Raw genomic sequence first — 20,118 nt, forward strand, 5'->3', positions numbered from 1 at the left:
GTTGGCAAAATGAGCAGCTTCCTTAGAGCGAGAGGGACCAAAGTGGCAACTATGTGTTGTTGTCAAATGAAAAAGAAGACTTTAAGAAGAGGAGGAACTCACCAAAACCCTTAGATATAATAATATATTTTAGAATTTTATGTTAAAAAAATAAATATAAATAAAATACTACTATTATGAGTTGTCAATATCATCAATAATAATGTTACATTCCCCTTATTTGAACATGTTCTCATCAGTTTGAAAAAAATATATTGACCTATTTTCTAAAGAAATAGAATTAAGACACCAAGAAATAATAAGTATAAAAAAAGTTTGAAGTTTATTTAAAAGGCTTAATTAAGTTTTAAATGCTTCTCAAAAAATTAATTTTTTCAATTGAGTTCCTGTTGATTACTTATTTCTTCTCTTAACTAAGAGATGTGCTTTTTTATCTTACTATGTCTCATTTTTTTAGTTTTTCCACGTATTAAGAACTATTGATTTTCATTGGAAGTGTGTCAAATAACTAGAACTATTGTCACCTATATCATTGGTGGTGACGACGACAATCTCTTGATCGTTGTAGGTGATGACGTGAAAGTCATCGGAAAGCACGACGACCGACCTCTTTATCCAATACGTTTTAAATGAAAATAATAAAAGTCATTTGTTTACGACAATATCTCTTTATATTCATCATCAAACCTGACATCTTAACACGTAAAAACAAATAAGTAAGATGATGAGTAAAATAACATTTAGGTCACCGTATTAACAAAACTTAAATGTTAATTGAAAAAATATAATTTTTTTAATACATAAAAACAAAATTTCAATTAAAAAATACCCCAATTTAGTTTTAAAACTTAATTAAGTGTTATATAAATTATGCTAAAGACATGAATTCCATATGTTCATATAAGATTTCTTGAGTACCAGAGACATAAATATACTAATAGCACTCTTTTTTTTAACTTTTTTTTAATAATTTTGTTGTTGTTGGAACACCCCCATAACATTAATACCTAATATGCAACTACCTGATTTTTGCCATAAATAAAGGAACTCACTCTTTTGTTGTATTTTGTTTTAAGTAATTTAACTACTTGGATCTTCAAAATAATATTGGAATGGTGATCATTTCTTAAAGATAAACTAATTCATTTAAAAGGAATTAAGACCCATGTAATTTTTATTGCAAAGTTTGTATCTTTTTACTGTTTTATTTTATTCCAAACCCTAGTGTTATATCATATGCTTTCATTATGAACTTACAAAGAGAAACTTTAAATTTGGTCTTGGTAATCTTAACAGAAACCTCTCCCTTGAATCACTATGCAACATCATCAAGAAATACAAATTTAAGGAAACAGTCACAAATTTTGGAAATCAAATGCACGTTTAGATTAATAGCAAGTTCAAAACCAGACAACTACACTATGAAACAAAAACTAGAGTGTATTATAAAAGAGTTTAGATTGTAGGTGAAAAGAAAAAGTTGTCAAATCATTATTTCTGTATATTCTTCTATTCAAGATACTAACTTTGAAGAAGTTTGCTGTGAACATGTATATATGGATTTATCTTGAATGACCAGTTTCAATTATTGGGGAAATGCTTCAATGAAGGTCTACACAACCCTTTATTGTTTGAATAATTTACCAGGACATGAGCATTGGTAAAGTTTGGAACTGTCCCCATCAAGCAATTGTTGGAAACAGTAAAAGTCCTCAGCTGTTGGAGAAGGGACAATTGTTGAGGAATTTGACCACTTAGTTGATTCTGATCAAGTTTAATGGTGTTGATTCAGGTGCAATTTGCAAGACTAAAAGTTATAATCTCATAAAAAAAATTGATCATACCTTTTAAAAAATAATGTGTCTAAATATATGTATCGATGAACTGATTAATTATATGTACGATTCTAACACAATAGGTTAGTATTCGTGTCAGTGTCTATTTTAGTGTTTATGTTAAATGTTAGCTGAAAGGTGTAATTCTGTTATTAGGAAGTAGACTTTAAATCTAAGTCAACTCCATAAAATCGGCTCATAAGTTGAGGTTTGCACCCACTTATATATAATGAAAGGCTCTAATGAAAGGATCTCCAACACCGGTTAAGCTTATGCAGTTTCCAATGGCAAGAGGGAAGAGAGCAGTGGGAGTCATGTAGAAGAGTTTGAGATTGAAGACCCTGTTCTCATCAGGGTGCCAACATTCAACACCACTGAAATTGCAGATAAAGGCTTCTGTTTTGTTGTTGAAATTCCAAGATTGCAAATAGTTTTGAGGGTTTTCTAAGGAATCTTTGATGCTTTTCAAGCAGAATATGTCAGTGTCAGTTCCATAGGTTATGCCACAAATAATCAGAAACAAGAAGGTCACAGAAGTGGGAGGACTGAAAATTTGGATACCCTTATAACCATCTTCACCAAGAATGTGCACCTAAGAAACATTCACAAGATAAAAATTTCTAACACTTTATTTTTATTCGTTGAATTTTTTAAAGTAATTTATGTCAAGTTGTATAATAATATTTAACATAAAAAATTTTATAAAATAAAAATTGGAAATTATATAATAAAAATATTTAATAATATTTCATCTTATAGGTTAGTTTTAAATTAATAATTAAAAAAATATACTTTAGTGAATTTTGTAATGGTTTGCTAAGTTTGGTTTTAATTTCTCTAAAAAAGTTCTCTTTTTTATCATCTGATTCTGATATGCATAGTTTTTCTTATTAGAGGAGTTTAAACATTATTGGATAATGTTTTTAAACTAAGAGTAGTGGAATTCTAAATTATTAAATTATTCAAAGTGGTGGAATTAAAAGGGATGTACAAAAAAAATTACAAATTGTATAAGATTATAATTAAAATTAAAAATTTTTAAAGGAATCAAAACATAATTTTCTCTTTATTTATTGTTAATTTAAGTACTGAATTTAATTTAAAATAATTTTTATCGAATTTTATATCACCTTTTAAAGTTAGAAGTTTCTTTTTCTCAACACAATAGTTATTGTTATCAGTTCTTAAATTTCTATCCAACTTGTTGTTGCATTATTTTTTTCATAATTCTTCACAATAATAACTGTATTAAATTATTATTTTAGACAGTAAAAACTCTTTTTTCTTCACAATTATTTTAGTTTTCAACCTCTTTTTTCTTTCTAACTTTTATTTTCTTACTGGTGATTATTTATCATCCCCTTTTCATCCATTTTATTAATTAATTTATTTTACTCTATCTTAATTTTAAATTAAAGTAAATATTTGAATTTATTAAATAGGATACTAATGTTTAAGTACTAAAAAAATTAGAATTAAAGATATTAAAATAAAACTAACAAAAAAAAAATACCCTAATAGAGGTAATAAACTAAATCAAAATTATATTATTGCAAGCACAAATATTACCTATATATAGAATAATACAATTTTACAGTATATTTGTTGGTAATGTGAAAACTAAAATAAAAGTATGTTCATCAATTAAAAAAAAATCATTTTATCTAATAAGAAATATTAGAACTATTTAAATATTATTTTTTCATAAACAACTTTGTAATTCAAAAGTTATAATTAAGAGCAAGATAAAATAACTCTTTAAGTAACAAGATGTGAAATATAAATCAACCTATGCAATTTGTACACTCATCCATGAACACTGGAAACAAGTTAACCCAAAAACTTACAAAGCAAAGAAGACTCCTTCACTTTAGGAAAAGAAAACATCAAACCATGGGAAACAAAAGAAAGTTGATGTGTGTATGAGCCATAAACTTTCACATTTATTAAATAACAACAAAATTTATGGACTAAAAATAATTAATATATAAATTAATTCAATTAAATATTATTTTAAAAATTAAAACTATTGATATTTAAAATTGTTTTTATTATTAATAGAAAGTTATAAAATAACTTATAAATTGATATCTAAATGAATTATCAAGGTTTTAGCTACTAATCTTTTAAATTTTAAACTAGTCTTTATTAATAACAGAGATTAATTTAAAATATAAGTAACTGATAACTAAAACTTTATAATTAATTTAGATATTCATTTATAAATTATTTTATAACTTTTTATTAATAATAAAAAAATTAGATATTAATAATTTTTTTAATCTTTAAAATAATATTTAATTTAATTAATATATTGATTAATTATTTTGATTTCTATAATTAATTTTTATTTAATAATTTTATTTGATGTAGTTGAAGAATAAGACAAATTATTGATGATAAACGTCTCGGAAAGGATGAAAGAAGGAAAAACCAATAGTTTCAAAGGTTGAGAGAAGACTTGGAGTATTGAAAATATAGTGAAAAGTGCTTCTTTAGTTGCCGTGATTGACCTGCTGTAGAAAAAAATAAGTAGCCTATACATCAATTTTTATTTTTATTTTTATTAATGTGAGATTTTCAAAAGATTGATTATTTTAAAGCACATAATTTTTATTAGATATCACCTTTCTTTATTAGAGGTTTTTCTTCCTACACCCAATCAATTATATTATGAATCCTACCATTTTTTAAATTTCAAAACTGTTTTTTATTCTGGAATTGAAAATATATTCTGAAAAATCAAAATTTAAAATAGATTTTTTTACATTCTGAATGAAATTTTGAAATTGAATTGAAAAACTAAAATCATATGAAAAAATTAATTGTGAAAAGACAAATCTAAAATACAAATAATACAATATGAAAAAAAAAATCTTTTTTTTTTTTTGAAAACATATTCTAGAAAAAAGAATTTTAGAAAACAAAAATTCAGAAACATATTATAAAAAGACTACTCCAAAGAGTTGTTATGGAAAGCCAGGTGTTCCAACAACTCAAATATGAAATTGTGAATACAAGAAAATTATTTAAGACAAAAAAATTTAATTTTTATATTCATTAAATTAAATATTATCTTAATTAAAAAAATTATTAGTATTTAAATTAGTTTCTAATATTGATAAATATTTTTTAAATTGATATTTAATTAGTTATCAAGGTTTTATATACCAATTTTTGAATCTAAATAATTAGTACTTAAAATTAAATAGTTAATTAGATATTAATTTAAAAATTAATTATCAATAAGAAAAATTAATTTATATATAATAATTTTTGTAGTTTTTAAAATAATATCTAATTTAGTAATATAATAATTAATAATTATTTTCTATTTAAAATTTTTCCAATAATATGTATTCTAGAATATTAAATCCGGAGTACACCTCCACTCCTATTTAGAACATTTTCGTTATTTCAATAATAATAGAGTACATGTTCAAATTTATTGTGTGCAGAAAACTAGCTAGAAAGCTTATATATGTTACAACCCATATCTCATGCTTTTGTGAGCCACATCTTTCCTTTGTTTATACATCAAAACAAAAAATAATGATATATTAACAACTATTTTTTTTATACAATCACGTTACAATCTTCAATATTATTATTTTAATATTTTTTTATATCATTTAATTCTAAACTTATCTTTTATTATATATATTTATTTTTAAATTTATCACATAAAAATTATATACGATTCTAAAAATTGTCAAAATATCATTTTCTATACAAAGTTATCAAAATATCATTTTCTATACATAGAAAATCACATATAACCAGACTAGTATGAATGAGTATGATTAGTGAAAGGTAGAAAGTATGAAAAATGCAGACAGAAGTAAGCATGATGGTGAGTCACAAAGTACAGTTTTTGTTCCCTAAAGTTTCCTACTCATAATCACATATAAAAAGTCATGCACCAATGGACTCTTGTGAGTTTAACACTTTCCCTTTTGAAAGCAAGACCACATAATAACCTAATCAGCAATCAAAACAGAGAAAGCCTGAAGGAAGACTTCAAAACCATGATCCAACAAAACAAGAATCATCAAAAAAAACCATCTTCATTAGTTAATTGTTTAGTACAAGGAGTTCCATAAATAACTTTTAAACAAAAGAAAAATTAAAACTATTTTTTCTATAAACTAAAATTAGTCTAGATATATAAAGTAACTTATAAAAAAGTATCTCATAATTTTTTTATTACAAGTATTTATGAAGAATCTAATAATAATTTTGACTCAAATAACTAAAACCATTTGTTGGGATATATGATGGAGAGAGTTAACTATTGCCATGAGAACCACCAAAGGTAGGTCATATGTTTGAATATTGAAGTTGGATCATTAATGCCAAATTAATGCTAGAAGAAGATTTAGTTTAATGGACATAGCAAATTGAAAAATTGGAAAACACATTATTTAATATAAGTTTATATTGATAGTTATCTATTTAACATAATTTATAGGTTCTAGATTATTTTTATATTATATTAAAAAATAACTTTAATTTTAATTTTGACTTTATAAAAGGGTATGTTCTAGATTATTTTTATATTATATTAAAAAATAACTTTAATTCTAATTTTGACTTTATATTACACTCACTTATATATTATATGTTATGAAATATTTTTATTTTTATTTGATAAAAATATATTTATAATATTTTATAGAATAATAAGATTTTTATTTTTAACCTTTAAATGTAGTTTTATCATCATACATTTGAGTCTTTGAAGTTTATATTCCCATTCTTGTCCCTTTATTAACCTCCGTCTGTTAATTTCTGACTAAAGTAATAACTTGAACTTTTATAGTGTACTCATAAATAAACATTGATGTAATTTTTAAGTGAAAAAAGTATGAAAAAAAAACTGTTTCTTAAAAATATAAATGAAGTGCTTAAAATGCTATAAAAAAAATGTAAAAATAATAATTGAGATTAATTTAGTATAAATCTCTTCCTCTTTACTCAAGTATACATAAAGTCATATATAAATCGTTATAATTAAGAATGTTAGTTAATTTTTTTAGTTAAACATAGAATTACATTTTGTCAATATACGTTATATTTTCTTTAAAAAAGCATTAACAAAAGAAAAAAAATACAAGTAAATTGAGAGAATTATATTAAAACTTACTTCAATTATAATCCTATATATAAACGGTAAATTTGAATCTGTCTCACAAATGTTTTGATTATTAATAAATTCATATGTTAAAAAAATTATTAAATAAAAATTAATTTTAACTATAAAAAATAATTAATTAATATATTGATTAAATTAAATATTACTTTAAAATTTAAAAAATATTATATATAAATTAATTTTTATTATTAATAAATAAATTTTAAATTAGTATTTAATTAACTAACCGTTAAAATTTTAGTAATATTTATAATAAAAATTAATTTATATATCAATAATTTTTATAATATCTAAAATAGTATTTAATTAAGCTAATTGGTTCTTCCCGAAATGCGTTGATGCGAAGTAGTTGACTAGACATATAGGGGTAAAGCATTGTTTAGGTGCGGGTCGCGAGAGCGATACTAAATCGAGGCAAACTTTGAATACTAGATATGACCTCAAAATAACAAGGGTCAAAGTCGGCAAGTGAGACGATGGGGGATAAGCTTCATCGTCGAGAGGGAAACAACCCGGATCACCAGCTAAGGCCCCTAAATGACAAGTCAGTGATAAAGGAGGTAGGGGTGCAAAGACAACCAGGAGATTTTCCTAGAAGCAGTCACCCTTAAAAGAGTGTGTAATAGCTCAATGATCGAGCGCTCTTACGCTGAAGATGAACGGGGCTAACCGATCTGCCGAAGCTGTGGGATGTCAAATTGAATAGGTAGGGGAGTGTTCTGCCTTAGAGGGGAGGACCCGCATGTGTAGTGTTGGACGAAGCGGAAGCGAGAATGTCGGCTTGAGTAATGCAAACGTTGGTGAGAATCCAATGTCTCGAAAACCCAAGGGTTCCTCCGCAAGGTTCGTCCACAGAGGGTGAGTCAGGGCCTAAGATCAAGCCGAAAGGCATAGTCGATGGACAACAGGTGAATATTCATGTACTACCCTTTGTTGGTCCGGAGGGACGGAGGAGGCTAGGTTATCCGAAAAAAGGTTATCGGTTCAAGGACGCATGGTGCCCATACTTTTTCAGGGCAAGAAGGGGTAGAGAAGATGCCTCGAGCCAAACTTCGGGTACCAGGCCCATACCATACTCCTAGGAAAAACTCGAATGACCTTCAATAAATGGGTACCTGTACCCGAAATCGGCACAGGTATTGATTTGAAAAATCTTAAATGATGTAAGCATTGGTGATTGATATACATTGTATGTGAATGATACATATTGTATGTGATTGATGAAAGCTTGCATGAACTTGATGTTATACATTTGGGGTAATGTATGAGATAGATATTGTGTTTTAGTACATTAAGAATGAAAAACCTACAAGCAAAGATACTTTGACTTCACTGATGATCTAAGTTACATAGACTAAAGTATCAGTTAGTGAACAGCTGAAGAGGGAGTTCATACATACCGTAACCGCTTGTAGTCACACGGTATGGATGTTTGGACTTACCTTAATTCGATTCGATTGGAGTGGATTAGATGTTAGTTTTTTTTTTCACTATAATTCATTCACCATATAATAGTTTTTATACATTTATATTTTCTCCATTTCATTAGAGATATGAGTGACGAGGTTTTTTCATATGGTTGAAGAAAGTATGACACAAAGTCTTGAAAGTTGGCTTTTGAATCCATCTTTTTCTGAATGATCATGTAGGACACGCATGCAATGTTAGAAGGTGATATATATGTCAGAACATATTAATAACTATTTAAAAAAAATAAAAAAATTAAAATAAACTTCTTATAAGTTAAATAAATTAAAATTAACTTACAAAAAGAGTAGAATAAAATTGTGAAGAAGGTATATACGATACTTTTTACATGCATAAACTAATGAAAATGGTAATTTAACTTTTTTTTTTCTCTTTTTAAAGTTCTCATAACGTAGAAGTCTGCTTAAACCTACCTTTCTGTATAATAATAAATTGAACATGTAAAATAATTTCTAATAAAAAAATACTTTTATTATATGTGCATAGTTACTATTTCATAATCAATTTTTTAAAACTATATTTTTAATTTAATTATAATACTCAATCACGATATTACATTTAATTCAAATTCAATTTTATTTAAATTAATTTCTCACTAAAGATATTTTTCAAACTTAAAATGTTAATTTTGAAAGAGTGGCCTTAATAACTTAATTTCAAGATTAAGTTATCATAAATAAATTATCACTCATTTTTGTCATTAAGTTATTATAAAAATAATCATCACCCTTTTTCTATTAATAAGATAAGTATTTTTAATATAATGACTTATTGTGTATTAAATTTTCTTATTTTTTTAACACTTGGATGATCTTATAAAAAATCCCATAAAATTTCTAATGTCGTCACAAACACAAAGTAAAAGATCATCTGGGATAGAAGCTAAAGTTGTTTTATTTCAATGACCATCTTGACACAAGTTTATGACAACTTTGGTTTAGCTATATGTCCTATACATTTTTTGTTTTTACTTTGTTTTGAATAAAAAGTTGTTAGATCTAGCGTTGATAAGTACTACTAGCTATCAGGATATTGCTTGAAGTGAAGATTGACATTTAATGCACCTCTACATCCATGTTTGCTAGACGGAAGAAGATGAAGCTATCTTAGTTAAAAACTCTCAACAGTTAAAATGACTATTTCTTCCAAGCTCTATTTAAGGTTATTCTTTGAAGAAGAAGATAAAGAAGTGATCAATGGCTAAGTGCCAAAACGCTGTCGAAATCTTTCTGTGACCTTTAGAGCTTTATAGAGAACATTATTGTGTTCATAAAGCAAATTAGAAAAATCTTCTTATATTTGTACGTCTAAGTCACTAGCATTTTCTAGTAAGCAAGCCCTTGTGATTTTTATGATCACATTCTTATATAAACCTAGTTTATTTAACCAAGAGTGGTTGTGTTCTGAAAAAGTAACCAGTGTCTTAGTTAAGAGCGACTCTTTTTCAAAGAATACTCTATTTTAACCATGAGTGATTCTAGTATAACACTTAGTGGGTTAGACATGAGTGATTATGGTCCAAACAATATTAAGTTTTTATCTAAAAATGGTTGCATTCTAAAAATACTCAAGATTTTTAGTCAAAAGTAGTTGAGTGTTCAAACAATACATGAGTTTCTATTCAGGAGTGACTGCATTCTAAATAATATTTAGTTTGTAACTTGCAACACTAGTCTGTAGAGTAAAACTTAATCAATTGATTGATAACTAGATATATTATGTACTATCAAATGAACCAATATAAAAACTAAAGAGTAATCCCTTCTTTTCCTTATCCTTGTTCATTGCATATTATTGTATTGCATTAACGAAAGAATGAATGAGAGTTTTTGCAAACAAATCTTTAGAAATTGTAACATATTTTATCTTATGAAACTCTCTCATCCATCTTTATATAATTTGTAATTCCTTTTTTATCCATTATATATATAATTAATATTAAATTTTGGATTTGCTTGATTGTTCAAAATTTTGTATAGCTAACCTAATTACTCTTTCTATAAGTCACATCTGACTATATGAAATAATTGGTGTTCCAACCTTAAATACATTGATATAGTATTGTTAGGGTCAATCATTGAATTTGTGGTATTGTTTGTTTTGGAGTTTGAAACTCTATCATGATTTTCTCCTCAAAAGATGAATAGGAGAATTAAAAGAGAAATGTCTATTTAACTTGGCCTTATTCATCAACTCCATCAAAATCCACATAAAATCTTTTCAAAAATAATATCCACTCCCCCGCCAAACATATGATAGTTGGCATACAACAATGACAAAGAGAGGAGAATGAATGAAATCCAAAGTCAACTGAAGTAGCAAATACAAGTCAAGCTTGATAAAGACTTCAATCTTGTGAGAGATAAATACTGAACTGAGTTACAAGCTCATCGAACTGAGTTACAGACTTTGCACAATCAACGAACTTTACTTGTCTAGGACCAAAATACACAAAGGTCTAATGATGACTTAGAAAGCAAAACTTAGCCTACAGAGCGGGTTGTTGAGTCTCAATCTTGTCAGGATTCTCCAATGAAAAAAGGATATAACAAGGATGTAGCGCAACAAACAAATGAGGTCTGATCTTGGAAGCAGGGAACCAAAGTATAAACAAAACACCATCGTGTTGACAACCATACTCAAAGGAACAACATCGAGACCCAAACACACAATTAGGTTCATGGATCTTTGTCACGAAGGAGTCACATGAATATGACCAAGAACATCCATTTAAAGTTGTACTAAAACACCCATTGGATAATTTTATCGAAAAAAGTAGATTTACTACTATCTAACGTTTTTTTAGGTGTTTAGTCAGTTGGTAGAACATTGGATTTTTAATCTAATCGTCACAAGTTCAAGTCCTGATTTATCCTTTCATCTAAAAAATAATGAGAGCTAAGCTTCCCAATAATTGGAAGTGCCCCAATATAGATAAGTATGACTAAATTGACTTTTAAGTAGAAACTAAAGGACTAATTAAGTAAAATTTGTTAGAAGAGGGTTGTTGAAGTGTTCAATATAGATAAGTATGACTAAATTGACTTTTAATCTTTAATGTAGAAACTAAAGGACTAATTAAGTAAAATTTGTGAGAAGAGGGTTGTTGTAGTGCCCAATATAGATAAGTATGACTAAAATAACTTTTAAAATTTGTAAAAATAGAGTTGTTGAATTAAACTTTACCAATAATGTGAAACAATGTTGTAAAAGATAATAAGGAGAAAGAATAGATGGGTGTTGTTATATTATCTTAATTTTGTCAAAAAAGAAAAAAAAAATGTATGGGGGTGGTGGACCAAGGGCAGTGTATGTGGACAAGAAAAGGCTGCTGCTATAGGTAGTGCTAACAACCTTTACAGACAACAAGCATAACCAAACATTACATTACAAACCAAAGGAAACGTGTTGCCACTCAAGACAATACCTGCCCAGTGTCGGTCACTCATCACACATTTTTCACCATCATTTTTATCATAACTTTACTCTATCAAAAACTAATTATCCTTCTATTACCAATTTAACTATAATTTTTTTTAAAAAAACATAACTAAGATTTTAGGACATTTGAAATAAGTTAGAAATCTTACGTAAATAATATATAAATAAAAAAAATCACATGTATGAGTTCGAGTTTATACATTTTACCCATTCCTGAAGATATGTCATTTGCATAAAATTATAACAAAATGATCTCATATAGTGTGTTAAGTCATTTTGTGTAATGGACTCATCAAATGCATAGGGAAATTTAAAAAAAATGATATAATATGTGAAATTTTTTGGATATAAAATAAATATAATGATGATAGTTTAGTGATACAGTTTTCAATAATTGTAAAAAAAAAATTCCATTTGAGTATTTTAATGGTTTTATGAAAATTTAAAAATATAATTAGATAAAATTAACCTTTATCTCTCCAAACAATTATAGTTAAAAAAGGTTGAGTATAAAAAAATATAATATTGCATAAGAAAAACACATAAATTAGTTATTAAAATATGAATTAACTCTAAAGTTGTTATTTTTTTACGATAAAAAAATATACATCTAACTTTATCAATTCATTTAAACAAATTATTTGGAAATTTGTATTCAATTGATTATTAGATTAGTCAATGTAATCCAACTGATTCGATTGAACTTCACTTATGATTGAGTTTTAATTCAGACTAATTCATTTTTGACAAATTGTGATATATTTTTTTTCTTTTGATGTCTTAAATTAATTTAGATAAACTTGTTATGATTTGTCTTATTTATTAAAAAAATTGTGTTGTTTTTCTTATTTGATACTTAAATATTATAATTTAAAAAAATAAAGTTTTCCAAAATTCTAACTCAACTATTGAAAACATCAATTATATATAAAGAGATTTTATAATATATAAGTGGATTGGATTCATCATCTTTTTCTTATAAAGTTAGCTTATTATTAAACTGGTTTTTTAAATTTAAAATCCATTTTTTAATAAATTAATTTTATAAAATAAAATTAAATTTGAAGTTTATTTATATTTAATTAAAAGAAATTGAATTTGATTCAATTTAATATAAAAAATTGTAGGAATTTAACCCAAATCTCATATTTTTTAGTTGGTTGAGAAATGAAGTTGGTTACATCCTACTCAACCACCAACACCCTCACAAATTATACATATTAAAATATTTATGGATATTTTTCTTATTAAATATTTAAGTCCCTTTCAATAGGAGTATCAAATCTTGACGTGAGATTGTTTAAATTTAATTAATGGGTTTTAATTCTAATTCAAGATAAGATCTTTAAATATTTAAGTAAAAGTGTTAATGTTCATACTGATTTATCCTGCTCAAATAAAAATATTATTTTGTTCATAAGAATACTTATGATTTAGTAAATAAAAAATCTTACAAAAAATTGTAATGTGTCGTGTGTATTTAACATTTTATATGTAATTTAATTTTTATATTTTCTTTAAAGTTTAGTTTCTCAATTTTAAAAAATGTATATTTTATAGTTTTCAATTTTAAATACATTTTTTCTATTTTGAACCAATCAAATTAATTATTTAATTATTAAAATGTAAAAACTTAAAATAAGCTTATTCAAAATTAAATATTAACTTAATTACTTTTCTATTCTTTATTTATTCTATTAAATTTCCTTTCTCTCTCAATAAAATTTTCAATTAATTTTATAAATTCTAAAAATATAACAATATTGTTTTTTCAAAGTTAAATCTCTCAATATTTAAAAATTAAAAAAATGACTTTTTCGTCCGTATTTAGTTTGAAAATTTATTTTATCATTATAAACTATATTATTCATAACTAGTTAATATTGATAAAACATTTTTGTCAATAGTGGATTAAATTTAATGAAATAAATAAATAATGAAACCAAAACATAATTGAGTTTTAGATATTGTGCTTAAATATATATTTCTAATATAAAATTAAAATTACAGAAAAATATTCCAGATAAGAATTAAAAAAATGAAAATAACAATTTAAAAAAAGTCACCCTCTTCCCTTAATCCAAATAGCACATCACACTATAATTTCCTCTTTCTCATCTTTCTCTCTCTTTCTCTCCAAGTGTTGAAGTTGCAGGGAGAAAAATGGATTGAGAATTTTCTCTCTCTCTCTCTCTCTTCCGTCGTTCACTTTCCTTCGGATCATTCAGGTACTTCCTCTTCTTTTTCTCTTTCATTTCAATTTTGTTTTTGTTTTTGTTTTTGTGTTTTCTTTCTATCGGTTTAGATCGGCTTTGTTTGCACGAGTAGAACGAGAATCCACGTTCTCCGTTCATCGTTCAGTTTTCGGTTCGAGCGATTTCGTTGACATTGCACTCCAAAAGTACACACCTAAGAGCAATAGAAGAATTTTGAGTTTCTTTTTTGTTTTTGTTTCTTTTATAGGAAATTGAATTAATTAATGTAATAAAATTCAATTGGTTTTTAGTTTAACTTATTCTCTTTGTTGTTATCTTCTTTCATGCCTTAATTGTTGGGTTGATATTTTGAGCCAATTTTGCTTCCTTCTATCTCTTTAAATAAAATCTTCGGATTTTTAGGGTTTATGTTACTGTGACTCAAAGGATTGGATCCTGAACTATTTTCGGAAAGTTATTTTGTTTTCATGTCAGATTTCTGTTTTTGGTAGTGTCCTTGGGAGTTTTAGTGATCAATCAAGCCGCTTGAGAGATTGTAAAGAAATTAATAATTGGTAATTTGGTGAATATTTTTTTAAACAAGATGTTACATTTAGTGAATCCTCATCTCAGTGAAGTTTGCGAAGCTTTTTACCATAAAGAGTTGTCTATAATAGGATAATGCACTAGATTGTTCTTATTTATTTTCTCTCTATGCGTACTCTGACTTTTATGTATTAGATATTACATAAGTTGAAGTTTGATAATTGGTATTTAGTTTATTATTTTATTTTTTTTCAGCTTCTTTGCTATGGAAGACACGGATTCAATTGCTACGCTGATAGATTCTACAACTTCGAAGATACAACAGCTGCAAAAGGCGTTTGCTGAACTTGAAAGTTACCGTGCTGTTACTCTGAACTTGAAATGGAAAGATCTAGAGGAACATTTTCATGGTCTTGAGAAAACCTTGAAGAGGCGATTTCATGAATTGGAAGACCAGGAAAAAGAGTTTGAGAACAAAACGAGGAAGGCTCGGGAAATACTGGAAAAGCGGCAAGCAGCTGTTTATGCCAAGGAGCAAGACACATTGCAGAGGCTTCAGGAGAAGCGAGATGCTGCTGTATTTGATATTATGAATGCTCGAGAAAACAGGAAGGTTTCCCCAAGCGATTTGGCTATTGTCTCTAATAGGGGTAATGGGGCACTGTGTGGGGAGGAGAAACCAGTAGATGTTGTGTCCTTTGGGGCTCAAGGTAAAGTGGAAGAGCTGGAACTTTCTCCTAAAATTGAAAATGTGGAGTTGTCTTATCCAGACTTGGTAAAACTATGTAAAGAGATGGATGCTACCGGACTTCACAAATTCATATCTGATAATCGTAAGAACCTTGCTGCTGTAAGGGAGGAAATACCATATGCATTAAGAGCTGCTCCTAACGCTGCCTGTTTAGTTTTAGATTCTCTGGAAGGATTTTACTGTACAGAAGTGTCAATTCAGGATGTAAAGAAGGATGCTAACTTATTGGGCCTTCGCCGAACATGTATCATGCTGATGGAATGTCTGTGTGATTTCCTGAGCAACTCAGATTGTGTTTCTAATGTAATTTCAGAGGATATTAAAGGCAGGGCAAAGGCAGTTGCTAAGGAATGGAAACCCAGATTGGATGCTCTTGACATGGATGCTAGCAATGGGAATTCCTTGGAAGCTCATGCATTTTTGCAACTTCTAGCAAGTTTTGGTATTGCATCTGGTTTTAATGAGGAGGAGTTATACAGGCTAATTCCAATGGTATCTCGACGTCGCCAAAGTGCTGATTTGTGCCGTTACCTTGGGTTGTCAGAGAAGATGCCTGGTGTGTATTTGTTCTTTACTTCCTTTATAGTGTTTGACAAATATCAAAACCTCAAATAAAGAATCTTAGGTTTGGAACAAAAATCTTATACAGCTAAAATAAAATGTATTTAAGTTGACTTTTATTTTTTATTCTATATACTGCGATGTCATTATTATCTCATCTTTACGTATCTTTTTCATTGAATATAAATTTGGATTTATACTATCAGAAAAGTGTTCCTTTATGTTTGTCTTTGGTGACAATAAACGGGGCATCTTGCTCAAGTACTCTGTGCCTTGCAAAATCGTCCATTAGTAATAGGATTTTTCCAGGGCCTATGAACTTTTTAATAGTTGATTAATTGTATTTGACTGCTCTTCATGAATGAGCATGCTGGATGCTTCATGCTAAATTATTGAAAGGAAAAAAATAAAGGAAACATGAATTTTAATAAGTAATAATGACTCTTATGTTGTCATGAAAGTGATTGAAGGTTATTAAATAAGCTGCATCATTGTATCTTAGTATGTCCAAAGAAAATTAATGAATATGAATGTCAATGTTATATAAATTATCTTGAAAGAATTAAGAAAATCTTTAAAACTTATCACATTGCAAAGTAAGCAGTGGTGGACGTTAACTAGAGCAGACCTGCACCTTAGTTTCGAAGCATAATCTCCAAAATGACTTTTTACATGCACACACAAATGACTTTAACATCTGTATTAGTGAAGTAACTGAGCTATTGCATCTGTTTATTTTAATTTTTAATGATTAATTTAGCTTTTTCATGTGCAGGTGTCATCGAAGTTTTGGTGAATAGCGGGCGGCAAATTGATGCTGTTAACTTGGCTTTTGCATTTGATCTTACAGAACAATTTTCACCCATTACTTTACTGAAGTCTTACTTGAAGGATGCTAGGAAAACTTCTTCTCCTGTCAAAAGTGTTAACTCATCTCCCACTGCACAGGTAAGTTGTTGAGCATCTGTTTTATTGAGAAATTTCCCCTCTGTTGTTTCTTGTAGTAATTTGAACTGGTGTTCTGAAATGTATTTGAGTTCTTCACACTTTTATGCCCACTTTCTATTGAAGTTGTCTATAATTTTATAGTCCTTGTGAAATTTTGAGCCTGGTAGTTACAAAGGAATGATTGTATTGAAAATGATTTTAGATTGTTGTCAAAACATATTGCAGAATGAAAAAAGTCCTCTGGTTGAGGTGCAATCTTAAGAGTTCTTTCCCAATTTTACTATGCTTCTATGTTTGTTTACTTATTTGATTTGATTAGGAATTTGGATTAGGTTATTCATTGAATTGAGGTGCAATATTTTAAGGTCTTACTGGATTAATTTCATGCATAAATGACTACAATATGTTACAAAATATGTTCTGGAAAATAAGATAAAAGAGGGGGCAATCCAGTGCTGAAGTTCTCACAGTGGGGCCTGGGGTACACAGACCAAACCCAGCAAGCAGAGAAAAGGAGATTTGAACTCATGACCTCTCTAGGTGACAGAGCTGTAATGTCACTGCTGCACTGCTCGGAGGCTCATGCTCACCCTCATAAATAAGCTCAGAAAATAGAAATATAAATTAAGTTACATTTGAAATTTTGCAATAGGATTTTGTTAGTCTCTCAGATTATGATTGCCTGCCTTCCTATGGCTTAATTGGCCTTCGATTGTTCTTCTTCTACTCTTAGTTTTTCCAGAGCCCTTTCAGCCCTAAAAATTCACATCCCCCCATGTTCGTTTGTTAAACCAGTTTCAGCCCAATGGTTTACGTATCCCCCCATCTTTGTGATTTTAATATTTGTTTGACTATGCATCTTCCAATGCAAGAAAGCATTTCCTGTTGCCCTAGGTTTTCAATTTCAAATTCTGATTCCAACACTTCTGCCTCCATTTCTCTAAGGCCATCTCCTGCATGTGATATCACAGCTTTGACAATCAAAGTAGCAACTTCCCAGCTTATGAAACTTCACAAATAGTGTGTGATCTGTGTGCTTTGAGAGTACCCTTGTTTCTTTAAGGACTTGTATATCTCTTCAAGCCTCCATGTAGATTCTCTTCAAGGGCTATTTAGGAATGCATTGTTGACATGTATCTGCTGCAGTGATGTATCCAGATTTGCAACAATCGAGAGAAGCACTATCACTACTAAAATTTTCTGCAGGTGTGAATGTATGCGAGGGTTGATGACTCATGGGATAAGACCAAGATGGTTGGGGTAGAATGGTGCATGAAGGATTTGCTTGTAATTGCCTTTATGATAATTCTATTAATTTGTCTGAGTATTAGCTTCTGTCATAAGCCAAACCAGCAAAAAGAAACACAATTTTGTTCTGTAAATTTGTCTGATGGAAGTAACGAGATTTTACATTGCCTCAGTTGAAGCAACGGGGACAAAAATGCTTTGATTCCAAAAAAAATAGAGGGATGAGAAGTTAGTCACTGTCTTGGTTTGTGTGAATGCATGACAGTAGCATGTTTTGGTGTCTCCATTAGGTCCTTATTTGTATGCTTGAAGATGCCTGGTGTTGATGTTTGATTTTAAACCTGTTTGTGTGAATATATTATGTCCCTTCCGTGACATTCCTAATTTCTTGGCACTATCTCAGATTGATGTTAATGAGCGAGAGCTGATTGCACTTAAGGCTGTAATTAAGTGCATTGAGGATCATAAACTCGACGAGCAGTATCCTCTGGATCCTCTCCAGAAACGAGTGAGCCAACTGGAGAAGGCGAAGGCTGACAAGAAAAGGGTAACTGAAGCAACAAAACCTCAACCGAAGAGACCCCGTGCTAACAGTGCTGGATATGGTCCACGTGTCACTAACTTTCCATCTGACAAAACTTGCTATGCTAGAGTTGCTGACAGGTATCCTCAATATGTGTATGACCGATCTTACATGTACCCTGGACCAACTGACAGTCACTGCCCCCCTCTCATGGCTTCTGCAACTTATAACTTCTCTCCTAATCCTGCCAACTACTTTGGGAATGCTTATCAGTACCAACCTACATATCTCCACTAGTTAGCATGCACCAAACATGGTGAGCAGATGACCAAGACCCCCTTTGTTTAATATTTAGTCTTAAGTCTTAACCCTTAAGCTGTTGTATGTTGTACTTTATCTATGTAGTTTTAAGAATCTCTCAAACAGATCAAATCTCATCTTCAAATTTTAACTTGTGTACTAGAACATATTCTGATCCTCTAATGTATGCACCCTGTTCCCTTTCTACTATATTTTCTTGTTTCTTAGATCTCTCTCTCTTTCTCATTTTTCACTGCTTCTTGGGAACTACACTTTATGACTGAATTCATGTTTTATCTCTTTTAAAGTGTAGAGTATATGAGTAAACCAAAAAAATAGATAATGTTAACATGTCTTTTATTGAAAATAAAACAGTATAAAAAAGTAATACACTGTAGAGTTTTTTTAGTTAATTTCAACAGCCACCTCTTGGGCATTTCTCATTTATTTTGAAACTACAAACTCCCAAGTTTTTGTACCAAGTATTCAAATTTGACTTAATGTCAATAGATTGATTCTTTGTTTTGCAGTATAACAACTTCACTTTTGCTTATCTATGGACGGGAATAAAAGTAACATCCTACTATACTCTAACTCTAAAGTGTTTTCAATGTATCTAATAACTCGTTTGGTAGCTTGAAAATATACTTCACTTGCAGAACGCATAAACCTTTGAAATATACTTTGTTTACAAAAAACATGTTATGTTTAGTTGTAATAAGATATATTAAGCAATCAATCCCATTTTTGTAAAGCTTTTGATCCATTTTATCATCTCCGTTATCCTGCCAAAACTTCCCATTTTAGCTCACTAGAGATGCAGTGCATTTGTATTCCTCCATATGAAACTTATTTGTTATTTCCCTTTCATACTTCTTTTGGCAATTCAAGATTATACCACAATCTTGTTTCATCTCCATTTTCAAAAAGAAACGCATCAAGCTAACACCATTCTTTTCAAACATTTTGGAGCATTTCAACTTTAAACTGCTTTATAAACTTCTCGTTACTCCCAACAAATCATTAACACAGACAATAATAATGATTAAACTTGCATAAACAAACTTTACATATAATGCAACTTCACTTAGAATTTTGACAAATGCAAACAGTTTTGACAAATACAA

General features: G+C 28.6%; 1 protein-coding gene and 1 pseudogene across 1 annotated transcript; one reads left to right on the forward strand and one right to left on the reverse strand.

The window, feature by feature from the left end:
- Nucleotides 1–1,581: 1,581 nt before the first annotated feature.
- Nucleotides 1,582–9,554, reverse strand: LOC150024189 (inactive LRR receptor-like serine/threonine-protein kinase BIR2; annotated as a pseudogene).
- A 4,414-nt stretch (nt 9,555–13,968) lies between these two features.
- LOC137818278 (FRIGIDA-like protein 3) lies at nt 13,969–19,201 on the forward strand. The gene is made up of 4 exons (XM_068621596.2): nt 13,969–14,147; nt 14,916–15,967; nt 16,748–16,920; nt 18,572–19,201. The coding sequence occupies exons 2-4, from the start codon at nt 14,926–14,928 to the stop codon at nt 18,986–18,988; spliced, it is 1,632 nt and encodes a 543-aa protein (XP_068477697.1). The 5' UTR covers nt 13,969–14,147; nt 14,916–14,925; the 3' UTR covers nt 18,989–19,201.
- Nucleotides 19,202–20,118: the final 917 nt, after the last annotated feature.

This window comes from Phaseolus vulgaris, chromosome 10 (assembly GCF_051622355.1).
Source record: "Phaseolus vulgaris cultivar YP4 chromosome 10, ASM5162235v1, whole genome shotgun sequence".
Lineage (NCBI taxonomy): Eukaryota > Viridiplantae > Streptophyta > Magnoliopsida > Fabales > Fabaceae > Phaseolus > Phaseolus vulgaris.